We start from the raw sequence: 27,999 nt of genomic DNA, 5'->3' as shown, positions 1-27,999 counted from the left end.
TTTCATGGTCACCATTTCAGAATTTTATTGAATTCAAATTCCATCACCTGCCATTGCAAGTTTTGAACCCAGGTCCCAAGAACATTACCTGTGTCTCATGGATTAATAGTCCAGCAATTAGACCACTAGGCCATTGCCTCCCTTGACTAAGAAGTTCAAAGCTAGTATGATCTTCATTGCTACAAACATAGTGATGCCTCTATGCCAAATGGCTGCAGATCCAAGAGGTGGCAGATTTGGTAACTGCTTCCTGAATCATGGGAGGACACTTCACCTTTTACTCATCAGTAGGAATCTACAATGCCTTCAGTACGCTCTCTCTCTCTTGGGTCACAGCCCAATGGCTCTGGACACACTGGTCCCCATCTTCAAACACAGCTGATTCCTTCTCAGCTGCAGCCCTTGACCATCGAGTCTCTGCATCTGTTGGCACTGGCCATTCCTTCTGACCATCTCCTCCTTTAGAACCTCAGAATGCTACTCCAGCTGCTGAGTTTTTAATTGGTCAAACATCAGGCATTAAAGTATGACCTGTGGGGAAACAAATATCAGGAATTAGATGTTTTCCATTTGAGACGTTAACATAATCCATCTAGTCCTTGGACCCTTTCCTCTTATTCATTCATGGGACATGGGTGTCACTGGCTGGGCCCACATCTATAATCCGTCCCTAGCTGCCCCTTGAGAAGGTGGGGGTGAGCTGCTTTCTTGAACCGCTGCAGGTAGACCCACAATGCCCTTAGGGAGGGAATTGCAGGATTTTGACCCAGCGACACTGAAGGAACAGCGATATATTTCCAAGTCAGAATGGTGAGTGGCTTGGAGGAGAACATGCTGGGGTGGTATTCCTAAGTATCTGTTGCCCTTGTCCTTCTGAATGGAAGTGGCTGTCAGTTTGGAAGGTGCTGTCTGAAGTTCTTTGGAGAATTTCTGCAATGCATCTTGTAGATAGTAGCAGCAGAGTGTACTGAGGGCCAGTGGTGGAGGGAGTGGATGTTTGTGGATGTGGTGCCAATCAAGCGGCTGCTTTGTCCAGGATGGTGTCAAGCTTCTTGGAGCCACACCCATCCAGATAAATGGGGTGTATTCCATCAGACTAATCACTCGGAATCACACATCAGTCCTAAATGGCCTATCTCCATCCTTGTGGACTGGGACCCCTGGTTCTGAACTCCCCGGTCATCAGGGACATCCTCTTTGCACTCACCCTGTCTAGCCCTGTTAGAATTTTATAGGTTTCTACAAAGTTGCCCGCTCATTCTTCTCGTGTGCACACAGAATCGGAGTCCACTGCAGCATGTTAAAATCTGCCCACCCCATTCTCTGGACATAACAGTCCATTCTGCCAGTGGGATAGGTCTAAGGATTCCCTCCCCAAGGGTGTGCAGTCTTTATAAGTATTTTCTATTTGAGGTACACTGTAAGGTGCTCAAGCACAATCTATTATCCATGCTTACCACGTGTTAATTCTGAGCATTAGAAATATGTTGTATATGCTTTGTAGATTGCATCACTGCTCTAACGTTGAAGTAAAGTTTGGTGCTGTTTTCTTGCTTAAATTCTCTTTAGTACGTCCCCTGGATCTCTCTCTTTGTCTAGTTGGTCCAGAATTGTGGAACCTTCCTTAGCTATAGAGACAAAACCAACTTACATGACCTTGGGCGTAGGCTCACCAAAATACTCGGTAATCTTGTATCATTCATTCAGAGGATGTAGCACTGGTCAGGCCAGTATTTATTGCCCACCCTTAATTACCCAGAAGGCAGTTAAGAATTAGTCACGTTGCTGAGAGTGTGGAGTCACATGTAGGCCAGACCAGGTAAGCATGGCAGATTTCCTCTCCTAAAGAACATTTGAGAAGCCAATTGGATTTTACAACAACTGACAATGGAAACCATTAGACTCTTAATTTCAGTTGTTATTGAATTCTACCATCTGCTGTGGCAGGATTCCAGATTCCCTGAACATTATGTGGGTCTTGGGATTAATAGTAACAAGGCTTCTTTGCTCTTAAGGTCCAACACCCGTGATAAAGGCTAACATACCATTTATCATTTAGGTTAGATTACTTACAATGTGGAAATAGGCCCTTCGGCCCAACAAGTCCACACCGACACGCAAACCCACCCAGACCCATTCCCCTACATTTACCCCTTCACCTAACATGACAGGCAATTTAGCATGGCCAATTCACCTAACCTGCACATCTTTGGACTGTGGGAGGAAACCGGAGCACCCGGAGGAAACCCACGCAGACACGGGGAGAATGTGCAAACTCCACACAGTCAGTCGCCTTCTGTCATTACATGTTAACATTCATGTGAAAGAACACTCAGGCCCCTCTGTATAGCAAGGACTTTACCTGTCAATATTCCTTTTACAGCATCTGTATATTGCACACTAATCCCCCAATTAGTTTTTTATATAAGTACCAGCTCTGATCCCAGTCATGCCTGACTAATTACAGCCCACGACATGAAAAGGCAGGAAAGTGGCACTGAGGATTATCAGAGTCGAGAGTGTGGTGCTAGAAAAGCACAGCAGGTCAGGCAGCATCTGAGGAGCAAGATTATCGATGTTTCAAGCATAAGCCTTTGGCATCCTTTGTGTGGAGCCGCAGAAAATGGGGGAGATGCAAAATATTCATTCAGTATCAGTATTTACTGTGGAAAAGGATATGGAAAATATAGACTGTAGGAAAATAGATGGTGACATCTTGCAAAATGTCCAAATTACAGAGGAGGAAGTGCTGGATGTCTTGAAATGGATAAAGGTGGATAAATCCCCAGGACCTGATCAGGTGTACCCGAGAACTGTGGGAAGCTAGAGAAGTGATTGCTGGGCCTCGTGCTGTAATATTTGTATCATCAATAGTCACAGGTGAGGTGCCGGAAGACTGGAGGTTGGCAAACATGGTGCCACTGTTTAAGAAGGGCAGTAAAGACAAGCCAGGGAACTATAGACTAGTTAGCCTGAACTCTGTGGTGGGCAAGTTGTTAGAGGGAATCCTGAGGGTCAGGATGTACCTGTATTTGGAAAGGCAAGGACTGATTCGGGATAGTCAACATGGCTTTGTGCATGGGAAATCATATCTCACAAACTTGATTGAGTTTTTTGAAGAAGTAACAAAGAAGATTGATGAGGGCAGAGCAGAAGATGTGATCTATATGGACTTCAGTAAGGCGTTCGACAAGGTTCCCCATGGGAGACTGATTAGCAAGGTTAGATCTCACAGAATACAGGAAGAACTAGACATTTGGATACAGAACTGGCTCAAAGGTAGAAGACAGAGGGTGATGGTGGAGGGTTGTTTTTCAGGCTGGAGGCCTGTGACCAGTGGAGTACCACAAGGATCGGTGCTGGGCCCTCTACTTTTTGTCATTTATATAAATGATTTGGATGCGAGCATAAGAGGTAGAGTTAGTAAGTTTGCAGATGGAGGTGTAGTGGACAGAGAAGAGGGTTACCTCAGATTACAACAGGATCTGAACCAGATGGCCAATCGGCTGAGAAGTGGCAAATAGAGTTTAATTCAGATAAACGCGAGGTGCTGCATTTTGGGAAAGCAAACCTTAGCAGAACTTATACACTTAATGGTAAGGTCCTAGAGAGTGTTGCTGAACAAAGAGACCTAGGAGTGCAGGTTCATAGCTCCTTGAAAGTGGAGTCGCAGGTAGATAGGATAGTGAAGAAGGCATTTGGTATGCTTTCCTTTATTGGTAAGAGAATTGAGTACAGGAGTTGGGAGGTCATGTTGCGGCTGTACAGAACATTGGTTAGGCCACTGTTGGAATATTGTGTGCAATTCTGGTCTCGTTCCTATCAGAAAGATGTTGTGAAACTTGAAAGGGTTCAGAAAAGATTTACAAGGATGTTGCCAGGGTTGGAGGATTTGAGCTACAGGGAGAGGCCGAACAGGCTGGGGCTGTTTTCCCTCGAGAGTCGGAGGCTGAGGGGTGACCTTATAGAGGTTTACAAAATTATGAGGGGCATGGATAGGATAAATAGACAAAGTCTTTTCCCTGGGGTTGGGGTGTCCAGAACTAGAGGGCATAGGCTTAGGGTGAGAGGGGAAAGATATAAAAGACACCTAAGGGGCATCTTTTTCATGCAGAGGGTAGTACGTGTATGGAATGAGCTGCCAGAGGATGTGGTGGAGGCTGGTACAATTGCAACATTTAAGAGGCATTTGGATGGGCATATGAATAGGAAGGGTTTGGAGGGATATGGGCCGAGTGCTGGCAGGTGGGACTAGATTGGGTTGTGATATCTGGTCAGCATGGACGGGTTGGACCGGAGGGTCTGTTTCCGTGATGTACATCTCTATGACTCTAAGCCCTTCATCAGGAACACTGAGGATTATCAGACTAGCCACCAGCTTGTTGAATAGCAGAGTAGACATGATCTATTGAATGGCCTACTTTCTGGAGGTGCGTAATAACAAGTTGATTAGAAAATAACTATTTCTGCTCTAGTCTCTCATGGTCTTCCAGTTTGATGTGACCTTTTTTCTATCCTGTCCTATCATTAATCCTCAGTGCATGCTAATAAATTACTCTCAATCCTATGTGCCTAACCTTTTAACAACCAATAGTGTGCAGCTAGGTGAATGAGTCTGGAAATGGATTTTTAACCCGTTACAATGGAGGCTGGAGGAGTGTACTATATCTATCTTTAGCCCCACTACTCCACTTTCCACAACATAAATATGAATGTTTACTGATATGTCCAATTAGATAGGCTATCAATATTAGGTTTAAAATAAAAATCCATTAAACAGGTTTCTTTAAGAAACAAATTATTGATTTATTGAGAAAACAAAGTTTGTTTGATAACAATATAGAGTTAATCAACCTGAAGTTTGAAATATGAAAGTACAAATTCTAACCTTCTAAACACACCACTCACAAACACACACACACATTCACATTGACGCACACATTGTACTCACATTCACACGCACACATACACACACACATTCCAGTCTCACATGCACATTCACAGGTGCACACATATTCATACACATGCATACAAATCCCACACACAATCTCACACACACATACAATCGCACAAGTGCGTATACACACACACACACACACACACACACACACACACACATACATACACACACATACATACACACACACTCACACCAATGGAAGGGGGTAAGGGGAAGGATCTCTCTTTCTGCAAGGATTCACTTTAGCAAGAAAAACACATGTAGCCAACAATGATAAGTACTAGAAAGGAATATGAGGATAAGGTGTGGGATGTTCCAATAGCTGTTGGCCTGATGCCCTGGTATGTGTACAGGGGTGTCACCAAGCCCAGGTTCTGGGAACTTTGCCAACTTGGAACCCTCAGATTCTACCAGATACACTTCACTGACAATGTTGGAAATTATAGTCTCTTTAAAAATGAATTAAGATATGCTTCAGAGTTAATAGGGAATGGTTGATGCTCATTAAATACATACTAAAGGGCTGGTTTTCTACATTGACCTTAACAGGCAAATTAACCAAGTGGAGAACATGGGTTATTTTCTGATGGTGGTTAATAGATGAAAGAATACACAATGGATGATTTGGTGATGGGAAATAAGACTGTTCAATTGTGTATTAGAGCACTTCTGGATGTAAAGAAAAGGTTTTTTTTAAAAAGGCTGGTTTTCGTGCTGATACTGCGGGGGCTGGAGTGCATCGTTTCCCCCACCAACACCATTTAAATTTAGTGCTCTCGCTCTCTTTAACCTCCCCCTATTTTTGCTGACCCTGGTGGCAGTGTGTGCTAATTGTTAATTGTTTACTTTGGTCATCTGGTGATACATTTCCAGAACCAAAAGGCTGGTTTTCCCAGTTAGTGGAGTTGCTCAGGAAGTGATAGAGCAGACTGGAGTTTGTATTGAATTGTGAACTGCAAATGTGTAAAACTATAAAATAGTTTAGAAGGAAACAATTACCTAGTGGTATTATTGCTAGACGATAAATCTAGAAGCACAGATCAGGGACATAGACAAGGTGACTAGCAAAGGCCTTTTCCTGATGGTAGGCAGTTCAAAACTAGAAGGAATAATTTTAAGGTGAGAGGAGAAAGATGTAAAAGGGACCTGGGGGGCAACTTTTTCCACACAGAGGGTGCTGCATATGTGGAATGAATTGCCAGTGTTAGTGGCAGATACAGATGCAACATTTAAAAGACATTTGGACAGGCATATGGATAGGAAAGGTTGAAAGGGAGAAAGTGAGGACTGCAGACGCTGGAGATCAGAGTCAAAAGGTGTGGTGCTGAAAAGCACAGCAGGTCAGGCAGCATCCGAGGAGCAGGAAAATTGACACTTCGAGTGTAAGCTCTTCATCAGGAAGGTTGATGAAGGTTTAATGGGATCTGAGCCAAATGCTAGCAGTGGGACTAATTTAGTTTGGGAAACTTGGTTGGCATGGGCAAATTGGACCAGCGGATCTGTTTCCTTGCTGTATGACTCTATAATGCTTTGGGGACCCAGATTCAAATCTCACCACAGGGGACAGTGGAATTTAAATTCAATAAATACCTGGAATTAATCAATCATCAGTTGTTGTAAAAACCCACCTGCTTCACAAATGCTGTTTGGGAAAGGAAGCCGCTGTCCTTACCTGGTCTGGTCTACGGGTGACTCCAGACCCACAGCAATATCATAAGTCATAGAGATGTACAGCTTGGAAACAGACCCTCCAGTCCAACCTGTCCAGGCCGACCAGATATCCCAACCCAATCTAGTCCCACCTGCCAGCAGCCGGCCCATATCCCTCCAAACCCTTCCCATTCATATACCCATCCAAATGCCTCTTAAATGTTGCAATTGTACCAGCCTCCACCACTTCCTCTGGCAGCTCATTCCATACACGTACCACCCTCTGCGTGAAAAGGTTGCCCCTTAGGTCTCTTATATATCTTTCCCCTCTACCCTACACCTATGCCCCCAGATTCCTGTATTCCTGATGAAGGGCTTTTGCCCGAAACGTCGATTTTTCTGCTCCTTCGATGCTGCCTGAACTGCTGTGCTTTTCCAGCACCACTCTAATCTAGACTCTGGTTTCCAGCATCTGCAGTCATTATTTTTACCTATGCCCCCCTGTTCTGGACTCCCCGACTCCAGGGAAAAGACTTTGTCTATTTATCCTTTCCATGCCCCTCATTATTTTATAAAACAACCTTTCCACATCTATCCTGTCAAATCCCTGAAGAATCTTCCATCTTCCAGTAGACCACTTTCTATTTGTCTGAACTCCGATGGATACAGGCCCAACCAGCCAACCACTTAAGACAGTCCCTCTGTTTATTCCTGATGAAGGGCTTTTGCCCGAAACGTCGATTTCGAAGCTACTTGGATGCTGCCTGAACTGCTGTGCTCTTCCAGCACCACTAATCCAGAATCTGGTTTCCAGCATCTGCAGTCATTGCTTTTACCTACTAGAGAGCCCAGTCAGGTTTCAGTGTCGTTGATGGATATTGTTTGAAATAGTTTGTGAGTAACTGCTGTCGGAAAGGAGAATCCCAGCTCAGCTCTCTGGTCTCTAATACATATTCTTGTTCCAAATCCAGTGTGAAAGCTGGTTGTCCTCCTGAATGTTAAATGGCTCAGCTTCCCACTTACATAAGCAGGAGTATTCTTCCACAATGTTCATTTTTTAAATAAAGCACATTCAAGGGCATTGCTGGCTGCTTCAGCACCTATTGCCCATAGTGCCCACAGAGCAGGTAAGAATTGATTACTTGAAAGGGTTCAGAAAAGATTTACAAGGATGTTGCCAGGGTTGGAGGATTTGAGCTGTAGGGAGAGGCTGAACAGGCTGGGGCTGTTTTCCCTGGAGTGTCAGAGGCTGAGGGGTGACCTTATAGAGGTTTATAAAATAATGAGGGGCATGGAAAGGATAAATAGACAAAGTCTTTTCCCTGGGGTCGGGGAGTCCAGAACAGGGATGCTGCCTGAACTGCTGTGCTCTTCCAGCACCACTAATCCAGAAAATGGGCTCTCTAGTAATCAAGAAGTTAACACAAGAAAGACCTTGTGAAAAGCATGTCCTTTTATTGAAAGTTTAGTGAAAAGAAAAATGTCCATAATATTATTAAATAGGAATCCTCCATAAGTATTGAAGTTAAAAATCACACAACACCAGGTTATAGTCCAACAGGTTTAATTGGAAGCGCACTAGCTTTCGGAGCGACGCTCCTTCATCAGGTGATAGTGAAGGAGCGTGCTTCCAATTAAACCTGTTGGACTATAACCTGGTGTTGTGTGATTTTTAACTTTGTACACCCCAGTCCAACACCGGCATCTCCAAATCATAAGTATTGAATGTAGGTATCGCTGGCTGGGCCAATACTTATTGCCCAGAGGGCAGTTAGGAGTCAATCCCATTGCTGTGGGTCTGGAGTCACATGTAGGCCAGACCATGTAAGGATAGCAGTTTCCTTCCCTAAAGGACGTTAATGAACCAGATGGGCTTTTACAGTATGGGATTGTTTCACACTGACTGTTACCAGCTTTTGTTCATTACCATATTTAGATTTGAACCCACAATCAGAACCTCTGGATTACAAAGGGGAGGCATTGGCCCAGTGATATTACTGCTGGACTGTTACTCTAGAGACCGAGGTGTGGACCCAGGTTCGAAACCTACTAGTGCAGATGGTGGAATTGGAATTTGTTAAAAATCTGGACTCTGGATGATGTTGATTGTCAGAAAAACCAATCTGGCTCACAAAGGAAGGAAACTGCCATCCTCACCCAGTCTGGCCTACAAATGACTTCAGCCCCACAGCGATGTAGTTGATTTCTAGATGTCCTCTGGGCAATAAATGCTAGGCTGGGCAACGATGCCCACATCCTGTAAATGGATGAAAAGGAAGTCCAGTGACAGTACCACTATGCCATTAACTCCCACCCCTAGTGTGTATCGCGTGCACTGCTCCTCCTCCTATCTATCCTGCAGTTTGGAATTTTAGAAATACACACAGATCTGTCAATCACACCTTTCCTCTTATAAAACCGTGTTGACTCTGTCTGATCAAACTGTGATTTTCCAAGTGCTTCGTAGTCGTGCGTTTAACTACACACCCTGACATTCTCCTAACCACGGAGGTCAGTCTGATGAGCCTGGAATTCCCTGCTGGGCCCTGTTACAAAAGTATTTTCCAAACCTCAATTTTAAAATTCTCCCAAATTCCTTTAATGGGAAAACAAATCTAAACAGTAGGAATGAAGTGCTTTCTCATGTTTGTCCAAAACATTAAAAGTCATTAATCCCCTTGTTTCAAACAGCATAGTGCCTTCATTAACATAGTGAAGAAAATAATTTCAAACAAATGTTTTCAGTGTTTCCTTTCTGTGAAAATGTTTCTGGAGCTTTTAAACAGGAAGCCAAAAAAATGTTATTTTCTGCCAGCCATTGCTGTTCTTTATGTAATGTTCTTTCAAGTTGCTATAATACAGTCCATTTACTTTAATCTAATTTTCTAAATGATGACCATGACTGGTTTACTGCCCTGCACCACCCAAGTAGACTCCTTGCATGAAACAACCGCCTCTCCACATTCCAAGGACAGTATTCAGCTGCATCCAGTCCGGTTCAGTAAGAACAAATAACACCATTAAAAATTCTATTGAATTTTAACTCATTGATACATACATGGGGGTGGCATGGTGGCTCAGTGGTTAGCACTGCTGCCTCACAGCACCAGGGCCCCAGGTTCGATTCTAGCCTCAGGCGACTGCCTGTGTGGAGTTTGCACATTCTCCCAGTGTCTGCGTGGGTTTCCTCCGGGTGCTCCAATTTCCTCCCACAGTCCAAGGATGTGCAGGTCAGGTGAATTGGCCATGCTAAATTGCCCGTAGTGTTAGGTACATTAGTCAGAGAGAAATTGGTCTGGGTGGGTTACTCTTCAGAGGGTCAGTGTGGACTTGTTGGGCTGAAGGGCCTGTTTCCACACTGTAGGGAATCGAATACTTTAACATCTCTATTTAGACACATAGAAACCAGGAGCAGGAGTAGGCCATTCGGCCCTTCAAGCCTGCTCCACTATTCAATATGATTATGGTTGATCATTTAACTCAGTACCCTGTTCCCACATTCTCCCCAGACCCTTTAATCCCTAAGAACTATATCTCACTCCCTCTTGAAAACATTCAATGTTTTGGCCCCAACCGCTCTCGGTGTCAGAGAATCCCACAGGCTCCCCACTCTCTAGGTGAAGACATTTCTTCTCATCTCAGTCCGAAATAGCCCACCCTGTATCCTTAGACCATGCACCCCTGGGCCTGGACTCCCCGGTCACCGGGAACATCCTTCCTGAGTTTACCCTGTCTAATCTGGTTAGGATTTTATATTTGTCCATGAGATCGCCCTCGTTCTTCAGAACTCCAGTGAATATCGTCCTAACCAATCCAGTCCCTCTCCTTACGTCGATTCCACCGTCCCAGGGGTCAGTCTGGTAAACTTTCACTGCACTCTCTACATCACCAGAACATCCTTCCTCAGATAAGGAGACCCAAACTGTGATGACACCAAGGCCCTGTACAATTGCAGGGAGACATCCCTGCTCCTGTACTTGACTCCTGTCACCACGAATGGCAACAAACCATACGCTGCATGCTTACTTTCAGTGATTTGAGCTACAGGGAGAGGCTGAACAGGCTGGGACTGTTTTCCCTGGAGCATCGGAGGCTGAGGGGTGACCTTATAGAGGTTCATAAAATCATGAGGGGCATGCATAGGGTAAATAGACAAGGTCTGTCCCCTGAGGATGTAGAGTGCTGCTCCAGAACTAGGGGCATAGCTTTAAATTTAGAGGGGAAAGTTTTAAAAGGGATGTAAGGGGCAACTTTTTCATACAGAGCGTGTATGGAATGAGCTTCCAGAGGAAGTGGTGGAGGCTGGTACAATTGCAACATTTGGAAGGCATCTGGACGGGTATATGAATAGGAAGGGTTTAGAGGGATATGGGCCAAGTGCTGGCAAATAGGACTAGATTAATTTAGGATATCAGCTTGGCATGGACGAGTTAGACCGAAGGGTCTGCTGGACATCTCTGTGACTGGTGTACAAGACGACCCAGGGCTTGCTGCACTTTCCCCTTTTCCAAACAATCACCATTCAGAGAATAACCTGCCTTCCTGCTTTTGCTATGACAGTGGACAACCATGCCACATCCGCCATGTCTGATACAGCTTCACTGCACTCCCTCCATAGCCAGAACATCCTTAAGATAAGGAGACCAGAACGCACAATACTCCAGCTGTGGCCTCACCACGGCTCTGTACAATTGCAGGTAGCTAACCCTTCTGCTAAACTTAAATGCTCTCGCTATGAAGGCCAACTTACCATTTGCCTTCTTCACTGCCTGCTGCACCTACTTACTTTCAGCAGTTGGTCTACAAGGACACCAGCTCTTGTTACATGTCATAATTTCCCATTCAAATAATAATCTACCCTTATTTTTTGCTACCAAAGTGATAAGCTCACATTTATCCACGTTATACTGTACCTGCCATGCATTTGCCCATTCACTGAATTTGTCCAAATCTCTGCTTCCTTCTCACAGCTCACCCTCCCACCCAGCTTTGTGACACCACTATCACACATCACAATGCAGACAGGCGGGGCACAATGCAGACAGGCGGGGCAGGGCGAGTTTAGGACCCTGCAGACCACTTGATGATGCAGTGACCACTTGTTGCTCATGACTTAACTGTCCTTTAGCACCACCTTCTGGGCAACTGCAGAATCATAGAACCATAACAGCACAGCCCTTCAGCCCACCATGTCAATACTGGCTCTCTAACTGAGGAACTCACCCAGTGCCATTCTCCCACCTTCTCCTCATGACCCTTCACATTCTTCCTTTTCAAATAACTGCCTTTCTCCCTTTTTCAAGGTCCCTTTTGAAGCTGCTCCCACCACACTCTCAGGCAGTGCATTCCAGGCACGAGCCACTCACTGCAGGAAAACAATATCATTTTTGTTTCTACTTGCCGATTACCTTAAATCTGTGCTCTCTTATTCTCCATCCTGTTATGAAACAGTACTTTTGAAAAATGCATTCGTTGAGCACAGCCATCGCTGATTGGGCCAGCATTTATTGCCCATCCCTATTTGCCCTTGAAAAGGTGGGGGAGAGCTGCCTTCTTGAACCGCTGCAGTCCAGATTTACATATTGTTGCCAGGGTTGGAGGATCTAAGCTACAGGGAAAGGCTGAATAGGCTGGGGCTGTTTTCCCTGGAGTGTCAGAGGCTGAGGGGTGACCTTACAGAGGTTTATGAAATCATGAGGGGTATGGATAGGGTAAATAGACAAGGTCTGTTCCCTGAGGAGGTAGGGTGCTACTCCAGAACTAGGGGCATAGGTTTAGGGTGAGAGGAGAAAGATATAAAAGGGACCTAAGGGGCAACCTTTGTGCACAGAGGGGGTGCATGTATGGAATGAGCTGCCAGAGGAAGTGGTGGAGGCTGGTACAATTACAACATTTTAAAAGGCATCTGGATGGGTATATGAATAGGAAGGGTTTAGAGGGATATGAGTCAAGTGCTGGCAAATGGGACGAGATTAGGTTAGGATATCTGGTCAGCATGGACAAGTTGGATCAAACGGTCTATTTCTGAGCTGTACATCTCTGTGATACTGTGCTGTGGGTAGACCCAAAATGCCTTTCAGGAGGGAATTCCTGGATTGTGACCCAACAACACTGAAGGAACGGTGATATATTTCCAAGTCAGGATGGTGAGGAGCTTGGAGGGGAACTTGCAGGGGCTGGTATTCCCATGTCTCTGCTGCCCTTATCTTTCTAAATGGAAGTGGTCGTGGGTTTGGAAGGTGCTGTCTAAGGGTCTTTGGTGAATTTCTGCAATGGATCTTGTAGATGGTACACACTGCTGCTGCTGAGAGTCGGTGATCGAGGGAGTGTATGTTTCTGAATGTGGTGTCAATCAAGCAGGGGCTACTTTGTCCTCAATCATGTCAAGCATCTTAAGTGTTGCTGGAGCTGCACCCATCCAGGCAGGTGGGGGGTATTCCATCACAGTCCTGACCTGTGCCTTAGAGATGATGGACAGGCTTTGGGGAGTCAGGAGGTGAGTTACTTGCCACAGTATTCCTACCCATTCACCTACTCTTTTAGCCACAGTATTAATATAGCTCGTCCAGTTCAGTTTCTGATCGAAGGGAGCTCCAAGATGTTGATATTAGGGGACTGAATGATGGCAATGCCATGTCAAAGGACAAGAGTTAGCTTCTCTCTTATTGGAGATGGTCATTGACTGGCATTTGTGCGAATGTTGCTTGCTACATGTCAGTCTAAGCCTGGATATTTTCTAGGTCTTGTTGCAGTTGAACATGGACTGCTTCAGTATCTGAGGAGTCATGAATGGTACTGAACATGGTGCAATCATCAGTGAACATCCCCACTTCTAGTTATCTGGGTGAAGCAGTTGAAGATGGTTGGGTCTATGACACCTTCCTGAGGAACTCCTGCAGACGCGTCCTGGAGCTGAGGTGACTGACCTCCAACAACCACAACCATCTTCCAATGTGCCACAATTGACTCTATCCAGCAGAGAATTTTCCTCCTAGCATTGTCAGTTTTTTTTCCTAGGGCACCTAGATATAGAATATAGAACATTACAGCGCAGTACAGGCCCTTCGGCCCTCGATGTTGCGCTGCCCTGTCATACTAATCTGAAGCCCATCCCACCTACACTAGTCTACTTACGTCCATTTGCCTGTCCAATGACGACTTATATGCACTTAAACTTGGCGAATCTACTACCGATGCAGGCAAAGCATTCCTTACCCTTACTACTCTCCGAGTAAAGAAACTACCTCTGACATCTGTCTTATACCTATCTCCCCTCACTTTAAAGTTGTGTCCCCTCATGTTTGCCGTCCCCATACTTGGAAAAATGTTCTCCCTGTCCACCCTATCTAACCCTCTGATTATCTTGTATGTCTCTATTAAGTCACTTCTCAACCACCTTCTCTCTAACGAGAACAGCCTCGTAAGATATTCCTTCCATACCAGGCAACATCCTAGTAAATCTCCTCTGCACCCTTTCCAAAGCTTCCACATCCTTCTTATAATGCGGTGACCAGAACTGTACACAATACTCCAAGTGTGGCCGTACCAGAGCTTTGTACAGCTGTAGCATAACCACCTGGTTCCGGAACTCAATCCCTCTATTAATAAAGGCCAAAACACTGTATGCCTCCTTAACAACCCTGTAAATCTGGGTGGCAACTTTCAGGGATCTGAGTACATGGACACCGAGATCTCTCTGCTCATCTGCACTCCTAAGAATCCTACCATTAGCCCAGTACTTTGCATTCTGATTACTCCGGCAACCTCACACTTGTCCACATTAAACTCTATTTGCCACCTCTCAGCCCAGCTCTGCATCCTATCAATGTCTCTCTGCAATCTACTACATACTTCGTCACTATCCACAACTCCACTGACCTTAGTGTCGTCCGCAAATTTACTAACCCACCCTTCTAAGCCCTCATCCAGGTCATTTATAAAAATGACGAACAGCAGTGGACCCAACACTGACCCTTGCGGTACGCCGCTAGTAACTGGACACCAAGATGAACATGTTCCATCAACTACAACCCTCTGTTTTCTTTCAGCAAGCCAATTACTGATCCAAACTGCTGTCTCCCACAATCCCATTCCTCTGCATTTTGAATAATAGCCTACTGTGGGGAACCTTATCGAATGCCTTGCTGAAATCCATATACACCACATCAACCGGTTTACTCTCATCTACCTGTTTGGTCACTTTGTCAAAAAACACAATAAGATTTGTTAGGCACGACCTACCCTTCACAAAACCATGTTGACTGTCTCTGATCAGATTATTCTTTTCTAGATGGTTATAAATCCTATCTCTTATAACCTTTCCCAACACCTTACCCACAACTGAAGTGAGACTCACTGGTCTGTAATTACCAGGGTTGTCTCTACTACCCTTTTTGAACAAGGGAACCACATTTGCTATCCTCCAGTCCTCAGGCACTATTCCTGTAGACAATGAGGAGTTGAAGATCAATGCCAAAGGCTCGGCAATCTCTTCCCTTGCTTCCCAGAGGATCCTAGGATAGATGCCATCCGGCCCAGGGGATTTGTCTATTTTCACACTCTGCAGTATTTCTAATACCTCTTCCTTGTGAACCTAATCTCTTCTAGTCTAGATGCAAGTATCTCTGTATCTTCCTCGCCAACATTTTCATTTTCTATAGTGAACACTGTCGAAAAATATTTATTCAGTGCTTCCCCTATCTCCTCTGACTCCACACACAACTTCCCACTATCATCCTTGATTGGCCCTAATTTAACTCTCGTCATTCTTTTATTCCTGACATACCTACGAAAAGTCTTAGGGTTAACCCTGATCCTATCCGTCAACAACTTCTCATATCCCCTCCTGGCTCTTCTGAGCTCTCTTTTTGGGTCTTTCCTGACTTCCTTGTAACCCTCAAGCGCCCTGAGTTTTCACATTTTGTCCTAACATTAGCTGCCTTCTTCTTCTTGACCAGGGATTCCACTTCCTTAGTAAACCATGGCTCATGCGTTCTATATCTTCCTCCCTGCCTGACAGGTACATACTTATCTAGGACACACAGGAGCGTTTCCTTGAATAAGCTCCACATTTTTAATGTGCTCATCCCCTGCAGTTTCCTTCCCCATTCTACATTTCCTAAATCTTTCCTAATTTTCCTTCCCCCAGCTGTAACTCTTGCCCAGTGGGATACACCTATCCCTTTCCATCACTAAAGTAAACCTGACAGAATTGTGATCGCTATCCCCAAAGTGCTCACCTACTTCCAAGTCTAACACCTGGCCAGACTCGTTACCCAGTACTAAATCTAAAGTGGCTTCGCCCCTTGCAAGCCTGTCTACATACTGTGTCAGGAAGACCCCTGCACACACTAGACAAAAACCAACCCATCTATAGTATTCGTACTGTAGTGATCCCAGTCAATATTTGGATAGTTGAAGACCCCCATGACAACTACCCTGCCTCTCTCACTACTGAGGGCCGAATGCTGCCTTGATATCAGGTTTCTCCCTATTTACTCTATCCAGGACCCTCAAGATTTTGAACATTATAATCAAATCTCTTCATAGCCTTCCCTTCTTGATGGAGAAAAGTCTCCAATCTGTCTTTGAAACTCAAGTTCCTCATCCCTTGAGCCATTCTCAGGAATCCTGTCTGTGACTGGAGTTGGTTACTCAAGTCTTCTCAGATGGTGGTTGAGAGTCACCACGTTGCTATGGATCTGGAGCCATGTGGAGACCAGACCAGATGAGGTTGGCTAGACATGAAAGGTCCTGAATGAAAGGAATTAGCAATAAAATGCTAATGGCTTGTGACGACATTGTTCCTTTGAAGATAAATAGACAAAGCGCAAATGTTCCTGCGCAGTTTATCCACTAGTTATCCCAATCAAATTACTTGCTGTAATTAGATTTGAACTCCCTATCCCTATAACCCTCTAGGAAACCCTTTGGGGCAGCACGGTGGCTCAGCGATTAGCACTTCGTTCAGCACCAGGGACCCGCGATCAATTCTAGCCTTAGGTAACTGTCTGTGTGGAGTTTGCAGATTCTCATGGGTTTCCCCCGATCGTCTGGTTTCCTCCCACAATCCAAAGGTGTGCAGGTTAGGGTGAATTGGCCATGATAAATTGCCCATAGTGTTAGGTGCATTAGTCAGAGGGAAATGGGTCTGGGTGGGTTACTCTTTGGAGGGTCGGTGTGGACTTGGTGGGCCGAAGGGCCTGTTTCCACACTCTAGGGAATCTAATTTAAACGTGTCAATGAGAATCATTATGCTGTCAACCCACTGTACAATAGAACTGGCCCAATATCTTCACTTCTATCAGAGCACAGTGTTACAATCATGGTGGAAATCAATCAATATTTATCTTACATCAGTTGACTTTAATCCCCGAGACTTTGGTGGACTACAAATGGTTTTCAAAAGGACCTAAAATGGCTGCTGTGATCACCTGATCACAGTTCAGGCAACCCACATGGGCTATCAAAATAACTGGCTACCTCAGCATTACTGTTAGAGTCATAGAGATTTTACAACATGGAAACAGGCCTTTTGGCCCATCATACTCATGGTCATCATACTTGGCTGGTCAACAAGTACCTAACTTCACAAGTCCCATTTTCCAGCACCTTGTATGAAACAGTGTTTCAAGTACTTATCTAGATATTTCTTAAAAATTGCAATTGTTCCCATCTCAAACACCTCTTCAGACAATCAGTTCCAGACTCCCAATGCCACTGTGTGAAAACAGTCTTCCTTGAATCCCCTCTTAACCTCCTGCTCCTTACCCTCAGTCTATGCCCCTTGATACTGATCCAGCTCCCTCAGAGCCAGCTCGCAGAGTGAACAGAGCCACTGACCCTCCTGTTTATATATTTTACTAACCAGTACAAATTACAAACAAACAGTCAACATTAACAGCTGTATACAAGAAACAGCAATTTACAGGGGAAAGGGGCAGACACTCCTGTTTCTATACGTCAGCCAGGGCTCCCCGATTGGACCAGATTAACAGCCCAAATCAGGGAACTCAGATTCTATGAGGTCGACTTGGCTGACCTCGTTCCAATCACTATAATTTGTTCTTCGTTTTCTTTGTCAGATGATAAATCTTCCACCCTCTGCCACTTAAGGAAAGCTTAAAATTGGCTCTTGTTCATTTTTGATCTGGTTACCTTTGATGTGAGGCAGCTACATGCCAACATGATAAAAAATTATAATGCTCTTACCTCAACAGACCAGGAGGGGCTTCAAAACAGCAGAAGGGAGTGTGATTTCCCCCTCCCCACCCCCACTTCCCTCATGAAAAGAACGCAGGAAACAGGAAGTAGGAAAAAAGAAAGCAAAATCCTGCTGATGCTGGAAATCTGAAATAAACACAGAGAATGCTGGAGAAACTCAGCAGATCATAGAGTCAGAGAGGTGTACAGCATGGAAACAGACTCTTCGGTCCAACTTGTCCATACCGACCAGATATCCCAACCCAATCTAGTCCCACCTGCCAGCACCTGGCCCATATCCCTCTAAACCCTTCCTATTCATATACTCACCCAGATGCCTCTCAAATGTTGCAATTGTACCAGCCTCCACCAAATCCTCTTGCAGCTCATTCCATACATGTACCACCCTCTGCGTGAAAAAGTTGCCCCTTAGGTCTCTTTTATATCTTTCCCCTCTCTGACCTTAAACCTATGCCCTCTAGTTCTGAACTCCCCGACCCCAGGGAAAAGACTTTGTCTATTTATCCTATCCATGCCCCTCAATTTTGTAAACCTCTATGAGGTCACCCCTCAGCCTCCGACGCTCCAGGGAAAACAGCCCCAGCCTGTTCAGCCTCTCTCTGCAGCTCAGATCCTCCAACCCTGGCAACAACATCCTTGTAAATCTTTTCTGAACCCTTTCAAGTTTCACAACATCTTTCCAATAGGAAGGAGACCAGAATTGCACGCAATATTCCAACAGTGGCCTAACCAATGTTCTGTACAGCCACAACATGACCTCCCAACTCCTGTACTCAATACTCTGACCAATAAAGGAAAGCATACCAAATGCCTTCTTCACTATCCTATCTACCTGTGACTCCACTTTCAAGGAGCTATGAAGCTGCACTCCAAGGTCTCTTTGTTCAGCCACACTCCCTCGGACCTTACCATTAAGTGTATAAGTCCTGCTAAGGGTCTAGCAGCATCTGTGGGGAGCGAGAGAGAGAGAAAAAAAAGGAGTTAATGTTTTGAGTCTGATATGACTCTTCTTTGGAACCTTAACTCTATTATTTTTCTCTCCACAGCCAGACCTGCTGAGATTCTCCAGAATTCTGTTTGTTTTATTTAGCCTGGTCTGCCATGTAATTAGATCATGGCTGACCATCCAGCTCAATGCCACTTCCTCACACTATCCCCATATCTCTAGGGGTCTTTATTATCTAATAATATATAGATCCCTGCCTTGGAACAGACTCAGTTACTGCCCTCTAGGGTACAGAATTCCAAAGATTCACCATCCTCTAGGTGAGTAAAGTTCTCCTCAGCTCAATGTAGACTTTGTACTCCTGTGTCTCAACTGAATTTGAACCCACAGCCTTCACTGACTAGGCCCAGAAGGCCTGGCTGTCAGTTCTTTCCCAGTTCACAGTACATGTATGTTACACGCATTTGTGGCCAATCGTTAATTGTTCCCTGAACTCACTCAGAGGGTGTCAAGGAACAAATTATAGTCAAGACCCGGTTGTCAGATCAGAAGCATCCACGGAACCAGATTCCTGTGAGGAATTCCAGATGCTTGGGACTGAGACGTTACTGGTAGGGACTGGAAGGGAATAGCGGATTGGAATTTTTGTTAAACCAAGTTCAACACTGAGCTTATGGATAAAGACAGGGCTACTGCTCATCACCAGGTATTTACCAGCGGTCTTGGGCACACATTTGTTTTTACTTAACACACTCTTCTAACCAACCCATTCAGGGATGTTATTACATACCTTGGGAACAGGCGGTACTTTAACGAGGGCCTCTCAGTCTAGGGGTAGGGACACTACCAATGCACCACAAGAGGTGCTCCATTTTAAAACATACCTCCACCTCGTGGCAGTGACGAGTCATGTTCACCCAGACACCACGAATACTCCTCATGGAACCGGCAGGTTTCACTAACGGGGAATCCCCAACTCACCCCCTCCCTTTCCCCATGTTTGTGGGATACTGGGGAGATGACTGTACATTGCTGTGAGCCTCGAGTCACATACAGACCAGACCCAGTAAGGGAGGATCGATTCCCTTCCCCAAAAGCTCATTAGTGAACTAGATGGACCTTTTTTTTGTAAACTGCAGTTTCACTGCCAACTTTACAAATACCAGTTTCTTGCTCCAGATTTAATGTTCATAGAATAGAATCATAGAATCCCTACAATGTGGAAACAGGCCATTTGGCCCAACAAGTCCACACCAACCCTCCGAAGAGTAACCCACCCAGACCCATTCCTCTACTCTATTAGTCTACATTTCCCATGGCTAATGCACCTAACCTACACATTCCTGAACACTACAGGCAATTTAGCATGGCCAGTTCAGCTGACCCTGCACATCTTTGGATTGTGGGAGGAAACTGGAGCACCCGGAGGAAACCCACGCAGACATGGAGAGAATGTGCAAACTCCACGCAGACAGTCACACGAGGCTGGAATCAAACACTGAGGCAGCAGTGCTGGCCCCTGAGCTACCATGTCGTTTGATCAGAATTAATCTCCACAAGCTGCCACAGGGGGAATTGAACCCACGTCCCCAGAGGATGAGCCTGGGCCTACTGAATTACGAGGCCTGTACAATTGCCATAACCCTCCACAAAACAATGCCCTGGATAATGCTGCACTGATTTGAAAAGGAATGAAAGGACTGAAAGCTCAATAATGTAACATAAAAACGGCACTTTCTGCAGTCGATTTGAAATTATGGGGACTCTCATCCCTCATCAAACTCCAGTCTGATGCACTGGAGGTGCCTGTTGTCAGCTCTGCGCTCAGTCTCCTCACTGCCTAATCCCCTTGTTACCATGAGGTTTATTTATAGGTAGCTGTGATACGCTGGCTGGGAGATTCCTCAAGGCACAGCTCCCAGCAACGTTCGAAAGAATCATCTTGCATCTTTTGCTATATTCCAGCAGCAAATTAGGTGAAGGTTTCTTTTCTTTTTAAAAAAAATGTATTTAAAAACAAATTTTCCTTCTTTTCTGAGGATTGAGAGGGATCCAATCAGATTGACACCTCTCCTCCCACCTTTGAAGTCTTCAAAATTCAGGTTGTTTTGGCGATAACATTTATCTCTGTACCACCTTCCACTCAGAGGCATTGTCATCATCCAAAACAAGTGAGGTGATCGAAAGCCTGGTCAAAGAGGCAGGTTTTAAGGAGCCCTTTATAGAAGACGTGAGGTTCGGTGATGGAGATTCAGGGCTTGGGGCCCACACTCCTAAAGGCAGGAACATGAATGAAGGTTGGGAACGTGAATGGAGCCAGAATGGAAGAAACATAATGGGGTGGGGTGGGGGGAGGGGGGGGTGGGGTGGGGTGGGTAGATGAAATTATTGGACCAAGGGAATCTAGAGGAGGGTCCCAGAACAGAGAGACCTTAAGCACAATAAATAAAAGCAGGCTCTTCAGCCCATCAAGCCTAGCCCCACCATTCAATACAATCACAGCTAATTTGATTATGACCCAAACTCCACATTTCTCACTCACACCTCAGAACTCTAAAATCTTTAATTCTAAATTCTCAAACTGTAATGATGAGATCGGATTCTCTCAGTTATACTCTTGGGTACTAATCTAATAACGTACAGTTCAACTGTACTAGTAAACAAGTGAAAGCATAATGTTAGAGTCAATGAGCTAGTAATCCACAGGCCTGGATAAGACCATAAAACCATAACAAATAGGAACAGGAGTAGGCCATTCAGCCCCTCTTGTCTGATCCACCATTCAGTCGGGTCATGGCTGATCTGACATTCCTCATTTTTGAATGCTCTGGGAACATGGGGTCAAATACCATCGCAGCGCCTTGTGGAATTTAGATTCAATAAAGTGACCTCAGTGATGGGTGACACTGAAATTATCATCGATTGCTGTAAAAATCCATCTGGCTCATTAATGTCCTTTAGGGAGGGAAATCTGCCATCCTTACCCGGTCTGGCCTACATGTGACTCCAGGCCCACAGCCAATGTGGTTAATTTTTGACTGCCCCCTGAAGTGGCCTTAGCAAACTATTCAGTTCAAGGATAAATTAGTAACGGGCGACAAACATTGGCCTTGCCAGCAACACCCTCACCCCATGACAGAATTTTTTAAAACACTCCAAGAATCACCTTTGAAAGTGATATTTTCTCCGATAGAAAAAATTCAGGATGAGCAGATGTGAAAATGTAGAACTCATTATTATACCACAGGGAGCAGTTGAGGTGAACAGCTGAGATATGCTTGAGGAAAAGTTGGATCGGTAGAGGAGGGAGAGGGAATAGAAGATTAAAGATAATCTCGCCATAGTCCTACCAGACTATTGGGCTTATTCTCTCATTAGAGAATGAGAGTGAGAGACCGAGAGAGAGATAGAACATAGAACAATACAGCACAGAACAGGCCCTTCGGTCCACGATGTTGTGCCGAACATTTGGCCTAGCTTAAGCACCAATCCATGTACCTATCCAATTGCCGCTTAAAGGTCACCAATGATTCTGACTCTGCCACTCCCACAGGCAGCGCATTCCATGCCCCCACCACTTTCTGGGTAAAGAACCTACCCCTGACATCCCCCCTATATCTTCCACCCTTCACCTTAAATTTATGTCCACTTGTAACACTCTGTTGTATCCGGGGAAAAAGTCTGCCTACTCTATCTATTCCCCTGATCATCTTATAAACCTCTATCAAGTCACCCCTCATCCTTCGCCGTTCCAATGAGAAAAGGCCTAGCACTCTCAACCTGTCCTCGTACGACCTATTCTCCATTCCAGGCAACATCCTGGTAAGTCTCCTCTGCACCCTCTCCAAAGCTTCCACATCTTTGCTAAAATAAGGCGACCAGAACTGCATGCAGTACTCCAAATGTGGCTAAACCAAGGTCCTATACAGATGCAACATCACCTCACGACTCGAATTCAATCCCTCTGCTAATGAACGATAATACACCATAGGCCTTCTTACAAGCTCTATCCATCTGAGTGGCAACTTTCAAAGATCTATGAACATAGACCCCAAGATCCCTCTGCTCCTCCACCTTACTAAGAACCCTACCATTAACCCTGTATTCCGCATTCTTATTTGTCCTTCCAAAATGGACAACCTCACAATTGACAGGGTTGAACTCCATCTGCCACTCCTCAGCCCAGCTCTGCATCATATCTAAGTCCCTTTGCAGCCGACAACAGCCCTCCTCACTATCCACCACTCCACCAATCTTCGTATCATCTGCAAATTTACTGACCCACCCTTCGACTCCCTCTTCCAAGTCATTAATAAAAATTACAAACAGCAGAGGACCCAGAACTGATCCCTGCGGAACTCCACTTGTAATGGGGCTCCAGGCTGAATATTTACCATCTACCACCACTCTCTGACTTTGACCGGTTAGCCAGTTCTCTATCCAACTGGCCAAACTTCCCACTATCCCATGCCTCCTGACTTTCCGCAAAGGCCTACCATGTGGAACCTTATCAAAAGCCTTACTAAAATCCATGTACACTACATCCACTGCTCTACCCTCATCCACATGCTTGGTCACCTCCTCAAAGAATTCAATAAGACTTGTAAGGCAAGACCTACCCCTCGCAAATCTGTGCTGGCTGTTCCTAATCAAGCAGTGTCTTTCTAGATACTCATAAATCCTATCCCTCAGTACCCTTTCCATTACTTTGCCTACCACCGAAGTAAGAATAACTGGCCTGTAATTCCCGGGGTTATCCCTATTCCCTTTTTTGTACAGGGGCACAACATTCGCCACTCTCCAGTCCCCTGGCACCACCCCCATTGACAGTGAAGATGAAAAGATCATTGCCAACGGTTCTGCAATTTCCTCTCTTGCTTCCCACATAATCCTAGGATATATCCCGTCAGGCCCGGGGGACATGTCTATCCTCAAGTTTTTCAAAATGTCCAACACATCTTCCTTCCTCTAGTATCTCCTCTAGTTTACCGGTTCGTTTCATACTCTCCTCTTCAACAATACAGTCCCTCTCATTTGTAAATACTGAAGAAAAGTACTCATTCAAGACCTCTCCTATCTCTTCCGACTCAATACACAGTCTCCCACTACTGTCCTTGATCGGACCTGTCCTCATTCTCGTCATTCTCATGTTTCTCACATACGCATAAAAGGCCTTGGGGTTATCCTTGATCCTGCCCGCCAAAGATTTTTCATGCCCTCTCTTAGCTCTCCTAATCCCTTTCTTCAGCACCCTCCTGGCTATCCTGTATCCCTCCAATGCTATCTGAACCTTGTTTCCTCAACCTTATGTAAGCCTCCTTCTTCCTCCTTACAGACATTCAACCTCCCTTGTCAACCAAGGTTCCCTCACACGACCATCTCTTTCCTGCCTGACAGGTACATACATATCAAGGACACGTCGTATCTGTTCCTTGAAAAAGTTCCACGTTTCAACGACATCCTTCCCTGACAGCCTATGCTCCCAGTTTATCCTCCTCAGATTCTGTCTTGCAGCACCGTATTTACCCTTCCCCCAATTGTAAAACCTGCCCTGTTGCACGCACCTATCTCTCTCCATAACCAAGGTGAAAGTCACAGAATTGTGGTCACCATCATCAAAATGCTCACCCACTAACAAGCCCATCACTTGTCCCGGTTCGTTACCAAGTACCAAATCCAATATGGCCTCCCCTCTGGTTGGACAATCTACATACTGAGTTAGGAAAGCTTCCTGGACACACTGCACAAACACCGCCCCGTCCAATCTACTGATAACTGATGATGTTTTAACCTGAGGGTCACCATGTCTCAGACGAGGAGAGAGGTTGGGAAGGACAGTCCTTCATCATCTCCTCAACCAGTGTGGGAATTGAACCAACGACTGTTGGTGTCACACTGTTTCACAAACCAATGAAAGGTTTAAAAGGGACCTAAGGGGCAACTTTTTCACAGAGAAGATGGTGCATATATGGAATGAACCGCCAGAGGAAGTGGTAGAGGGGAGTACAGTTACAAAATTTAAAATACATCTGGACAGGTACATGGGGTGGGAAAAGTTTAGAGGCTTATGGGTCAAATGTAGGCAAGTGGGACTAGTTTAGATTAGGAAACTTGGTCAGCATGGACGAGTTGGGCAGAAGAGTCTGTTTCCATGCTGTGTGACTCTATATGAGGTGAAATGAAGTGGTTGGAGAAGGCTTGTACAACATAGAACATTACAGCACAGTACAGGCCCTTCGGCCCTCAATGTTACACTGACCTGTGGAACCAATCTGAAGCCCATCTAACTTACACTGTTCCATTTTCATTCATGTCTATTCAAAGACTATTTAAATACCCTTAAAGTTGGTGAGTCTACTACTGTTACAGGCAGTGCATTCCACACCCTTACTACTCTCTGAGTAAAGAAACTACCTCTGACATCTGTCCTATATCTATCACCCCTCAATTTAAAGCCGTGTCCCCTTGTGTTACCCATCACCATCCAAGGAAAAAAGGCTCTCCCTGTCCACCCTATCTAACACTCTGATTATCTTATATGTCTCTATTAAGTCACCTCTCAACCTTCTCTCTAATGAAAACAGCCTCAAGTCCCTCAGTCTTTCTCATAGGACTTTCCCTCCATACCAGGCTACGTCTTAGTAAAGCTCCTCTGAACCCTTTCCAAAGCTTCGACATCCTTCCTATAATGCACTGACCAGAACTGTACACAATACTCCAAAGTGCGGCCGCACCAGAGTTTTGTACAGCTGCAGCATGACCTTTTGGCTCCAAAACTCAATCCCTCTACAAATAAAAGCTAACACACCATATGCCTTCTTAACAACTCTCTCAACCTGGTGGCAACCTTCAGGAATCTATGTACCTGGACACTGAGATCTCTCTGCTCATCCACACTACCAAGAATCTTACCATTAGCCCAGTACTGTACATTCCTGTTACTCCTTCCTAAATGAATCACCTCACACTTGTCTGCATTAAACTCCATTTGCCACATCTCAGCCCAGCTCTGCAGCTTATCTATGTCCCTCTGTAACCTGCAGCCTTAGGCAACTGTCTGTGTGGAGTTTGCACATCCTCCCCACATCTGCATGGATTTCCTCCGGGTGTTCCGATTTCCTCCCACAGTCCAAAAATGTTCAGGTTAGGTGAATTGGCCATGCTAAATTGCCCGTAGTCTTAGGTGAAGGCATCTGAGTGGGTTGCTCTTTGGAGGGTCGGTGTGGACTTGTTGGGCCGAAGGGCCTGTTTCCACACTCTAAGTAATCTAATATCCCTATATCTTCTAACATCCTTTGGCACTATCCCCAACTCCACTGACCTTAGTATCGTCTGTAAATTTACTAACTCATCCTTCCACATCCTCATCCAGGTCATTTATAAAAATGACAAACAGCAATGGCCCCAAAACAGATCCTTGCGGTATACCACTAGTAACTGAACTCCAGGATGAATATTTCTCATCAACCACCCACCCTCTGTTCTTTCAGCTTGCCAATTTCTGAACCAAACCGCTAAATCACCTTCAATCCCATGCCTCTGTATTTTGTGCAATAGCCTACCATAGGGAACCTTATCAAACACCTTACTGAAATCCATATACACCACATCAACCTCTTTACCCTCATCCACCTCTTTGGTCACCATCTCAAAGAACTCAATAAGGTTTGGGAGGCACGACCTATCATTCACAAAACTATCCCTAATCAACTTATTCCTCTCTAGATGATTATAAATCCTATTTCTTATAACCTTTTCCAACACTTTACCCACAACCAAAGTAAGGCTCACTGGTCTATAATTACCAGGGTTATGGGGCAGTAACATTTGCCATTCTCATTTTTATTATAGGATGACTTTAACTGGAAGCTGTTTCATAAGAGGACTCTTGCCTATACAATTTCACTTCAATCCAGCTCAGTTTTTTTCTTGCACCATGTGACTAATGGCTTGCAAAGCCAGCCCCCACCAACAAGACTTCCAGCCTTGAGATCTGATACTTTAAACAAGGCTAGGCTCCCACATCTTACATTTGTTTAATTGCAGTGTTGCCTGTGGCAATGTTCTTTACTTCCTGTCAGAGGGCAATGAAGAGTAGGCCAACCCTCCCCCAACCCTCTGCTCACCTTCAACCACCAGGTGGGAACACATTGCACAGGCCATGACAAGGTTTCCTAACCCTGCAGTGAGTGTGAGTGTGTGGATATACCAGGCGGGACCCTTCAGGAAGAGGGCTGCAGGAATGAGCCTCACTGAGATATATGGGCAATGAAGGAAGTGCACAGCCCTGTTCTGACAGGCCCACAATCAGGAAACACACCACACCTTGGCAAGCTCTCCATCAGAACTGAGAATCACAGCTAGGAACTCTGCCGCCTCCTCCTCCTCCTCTTATCCCCGACCATCCAATCATCTTTTCTTCCCCTCCAACCCTCTCCTTACTGTCTACCCTCTCTCCTCCTCCTCCTCTTCCTTTCTTTGCCCCTTCTCCTTTCTCTGTTCCCTCCTTACTCTCTCCGTTTCCACTCTCTTCCCTCCCTTCCTACCCCCTCTCTTACTCCTTTTCCTCTCTCTCTCTCTCTCTGTCTGTCTCCCCCTTCCCTCCCTCTGCTTTGTCCCTCTCCTGCCTCTCCCTCCTTCTCTCCTGGCAAAGAAAACGCTCGATCCATTTGCAGAGAATTCGCCCGCAGGATATATCACATCAAAACTAATCATAACGATTAAAATCAGCTTTCTGTAGAGAGCCGGGGAGGGAGGGAGAGAGTAATGAGCAAGTTGGCGCTGACTGTTGCACAGGGAGAGGAGGAGAAAAAAAATACTGGAACTGAAAATTAACCAGCACGATTGTGAAATGGAAATAAAAAAGAACAGGAACACAAAAAAATACACACAGAACAAAAGAAATGCAGAAAAATCCGTGCTGCACCTGGGTGCACAGTTAATTAAATGTAACTTTGCAGATTGGTTTAGACGCGAGAAGCCGCAATGAGCTAATTGTACCCTGATCCTTGCCTTGGGGGGTTTAGAAGCCCTAGAGCAACTATTTCTCTCTCTCTCTCTTTTTGCCTACCTTAAGCCAGCTATTGGAAGACGGCTGTTTGCAGTTTCTCCGGTGTTGGTGAGCACAGCACACCAGAACTGTCTGAGCAAGAGGCCGGCTGCATTGCTCCCTGATGTTCCATGTTCCAGGTAAGCAGTAATGGTGTCTTCAGGCGGAGAG

The 27,999-nt window shown here is 45.2% G+C and overlaps 1 protein-coding gene and 1 long non-coding RNA gene across 3 annotated transcripts in view; one reads left to right on the top strand and one right to left on the bottom strand.

The window, feature by feature from the left end:
• On the bottom strand, nt 1–27,999 carry LOC140476857 (uncharacterized). The gene is made up of 2 exons (XR_011960614.1): nt 27,850–27,999; nt 1–531 (listed from the first exon to the last, which is right to left on the bottom strand). It is a non-coding gene; the product is annotated as an uncharacterized lncRNA (long non-coding RNA).
• The window catches only part of kctd1 (potassium channel tetramerization domain containing 1), a 137,150-nt gene continuing 136,977 nt past the window's right edge, over nt 27,827–27,999 (top strand). The window contains exon 1 of one of the 2 annotated variants that reach the window (XM_072569721.1): nt 27,827–27,968. In XM_072569721.1, the coding sequence (XP_072425822.1) occupies nt 27,960–27,968 (9 nt within the window). In that variant the 5' untranslated portion in view covers nt 27,827–27,959. The remainder of the gene's footprint in view (nt 27,969–27,999) is intronic. The other variant, XM_072569720.1, reaches the window with a different exon arrangement.

Source organism: Chiloscyllium punctatum, chromosome 5, assembly GCF_047496795.1.
Source record: "Chiloscyllium punctatum isolate Juve2018m chromosome 5, sChiPun1.3, whole genome shotgun sequence".
NCBI lineage: Eukaryota > Metazoa > Chordata > Chondrichthyes > Orectolobiformes > Hemiscylliidae > Chiloscyllium > Chiloscyllium punctatum.
Note: the sequence above shows the minus strand (reverse complement) of the source record. Positions and strands in the feature narration are given on the sequence as shown.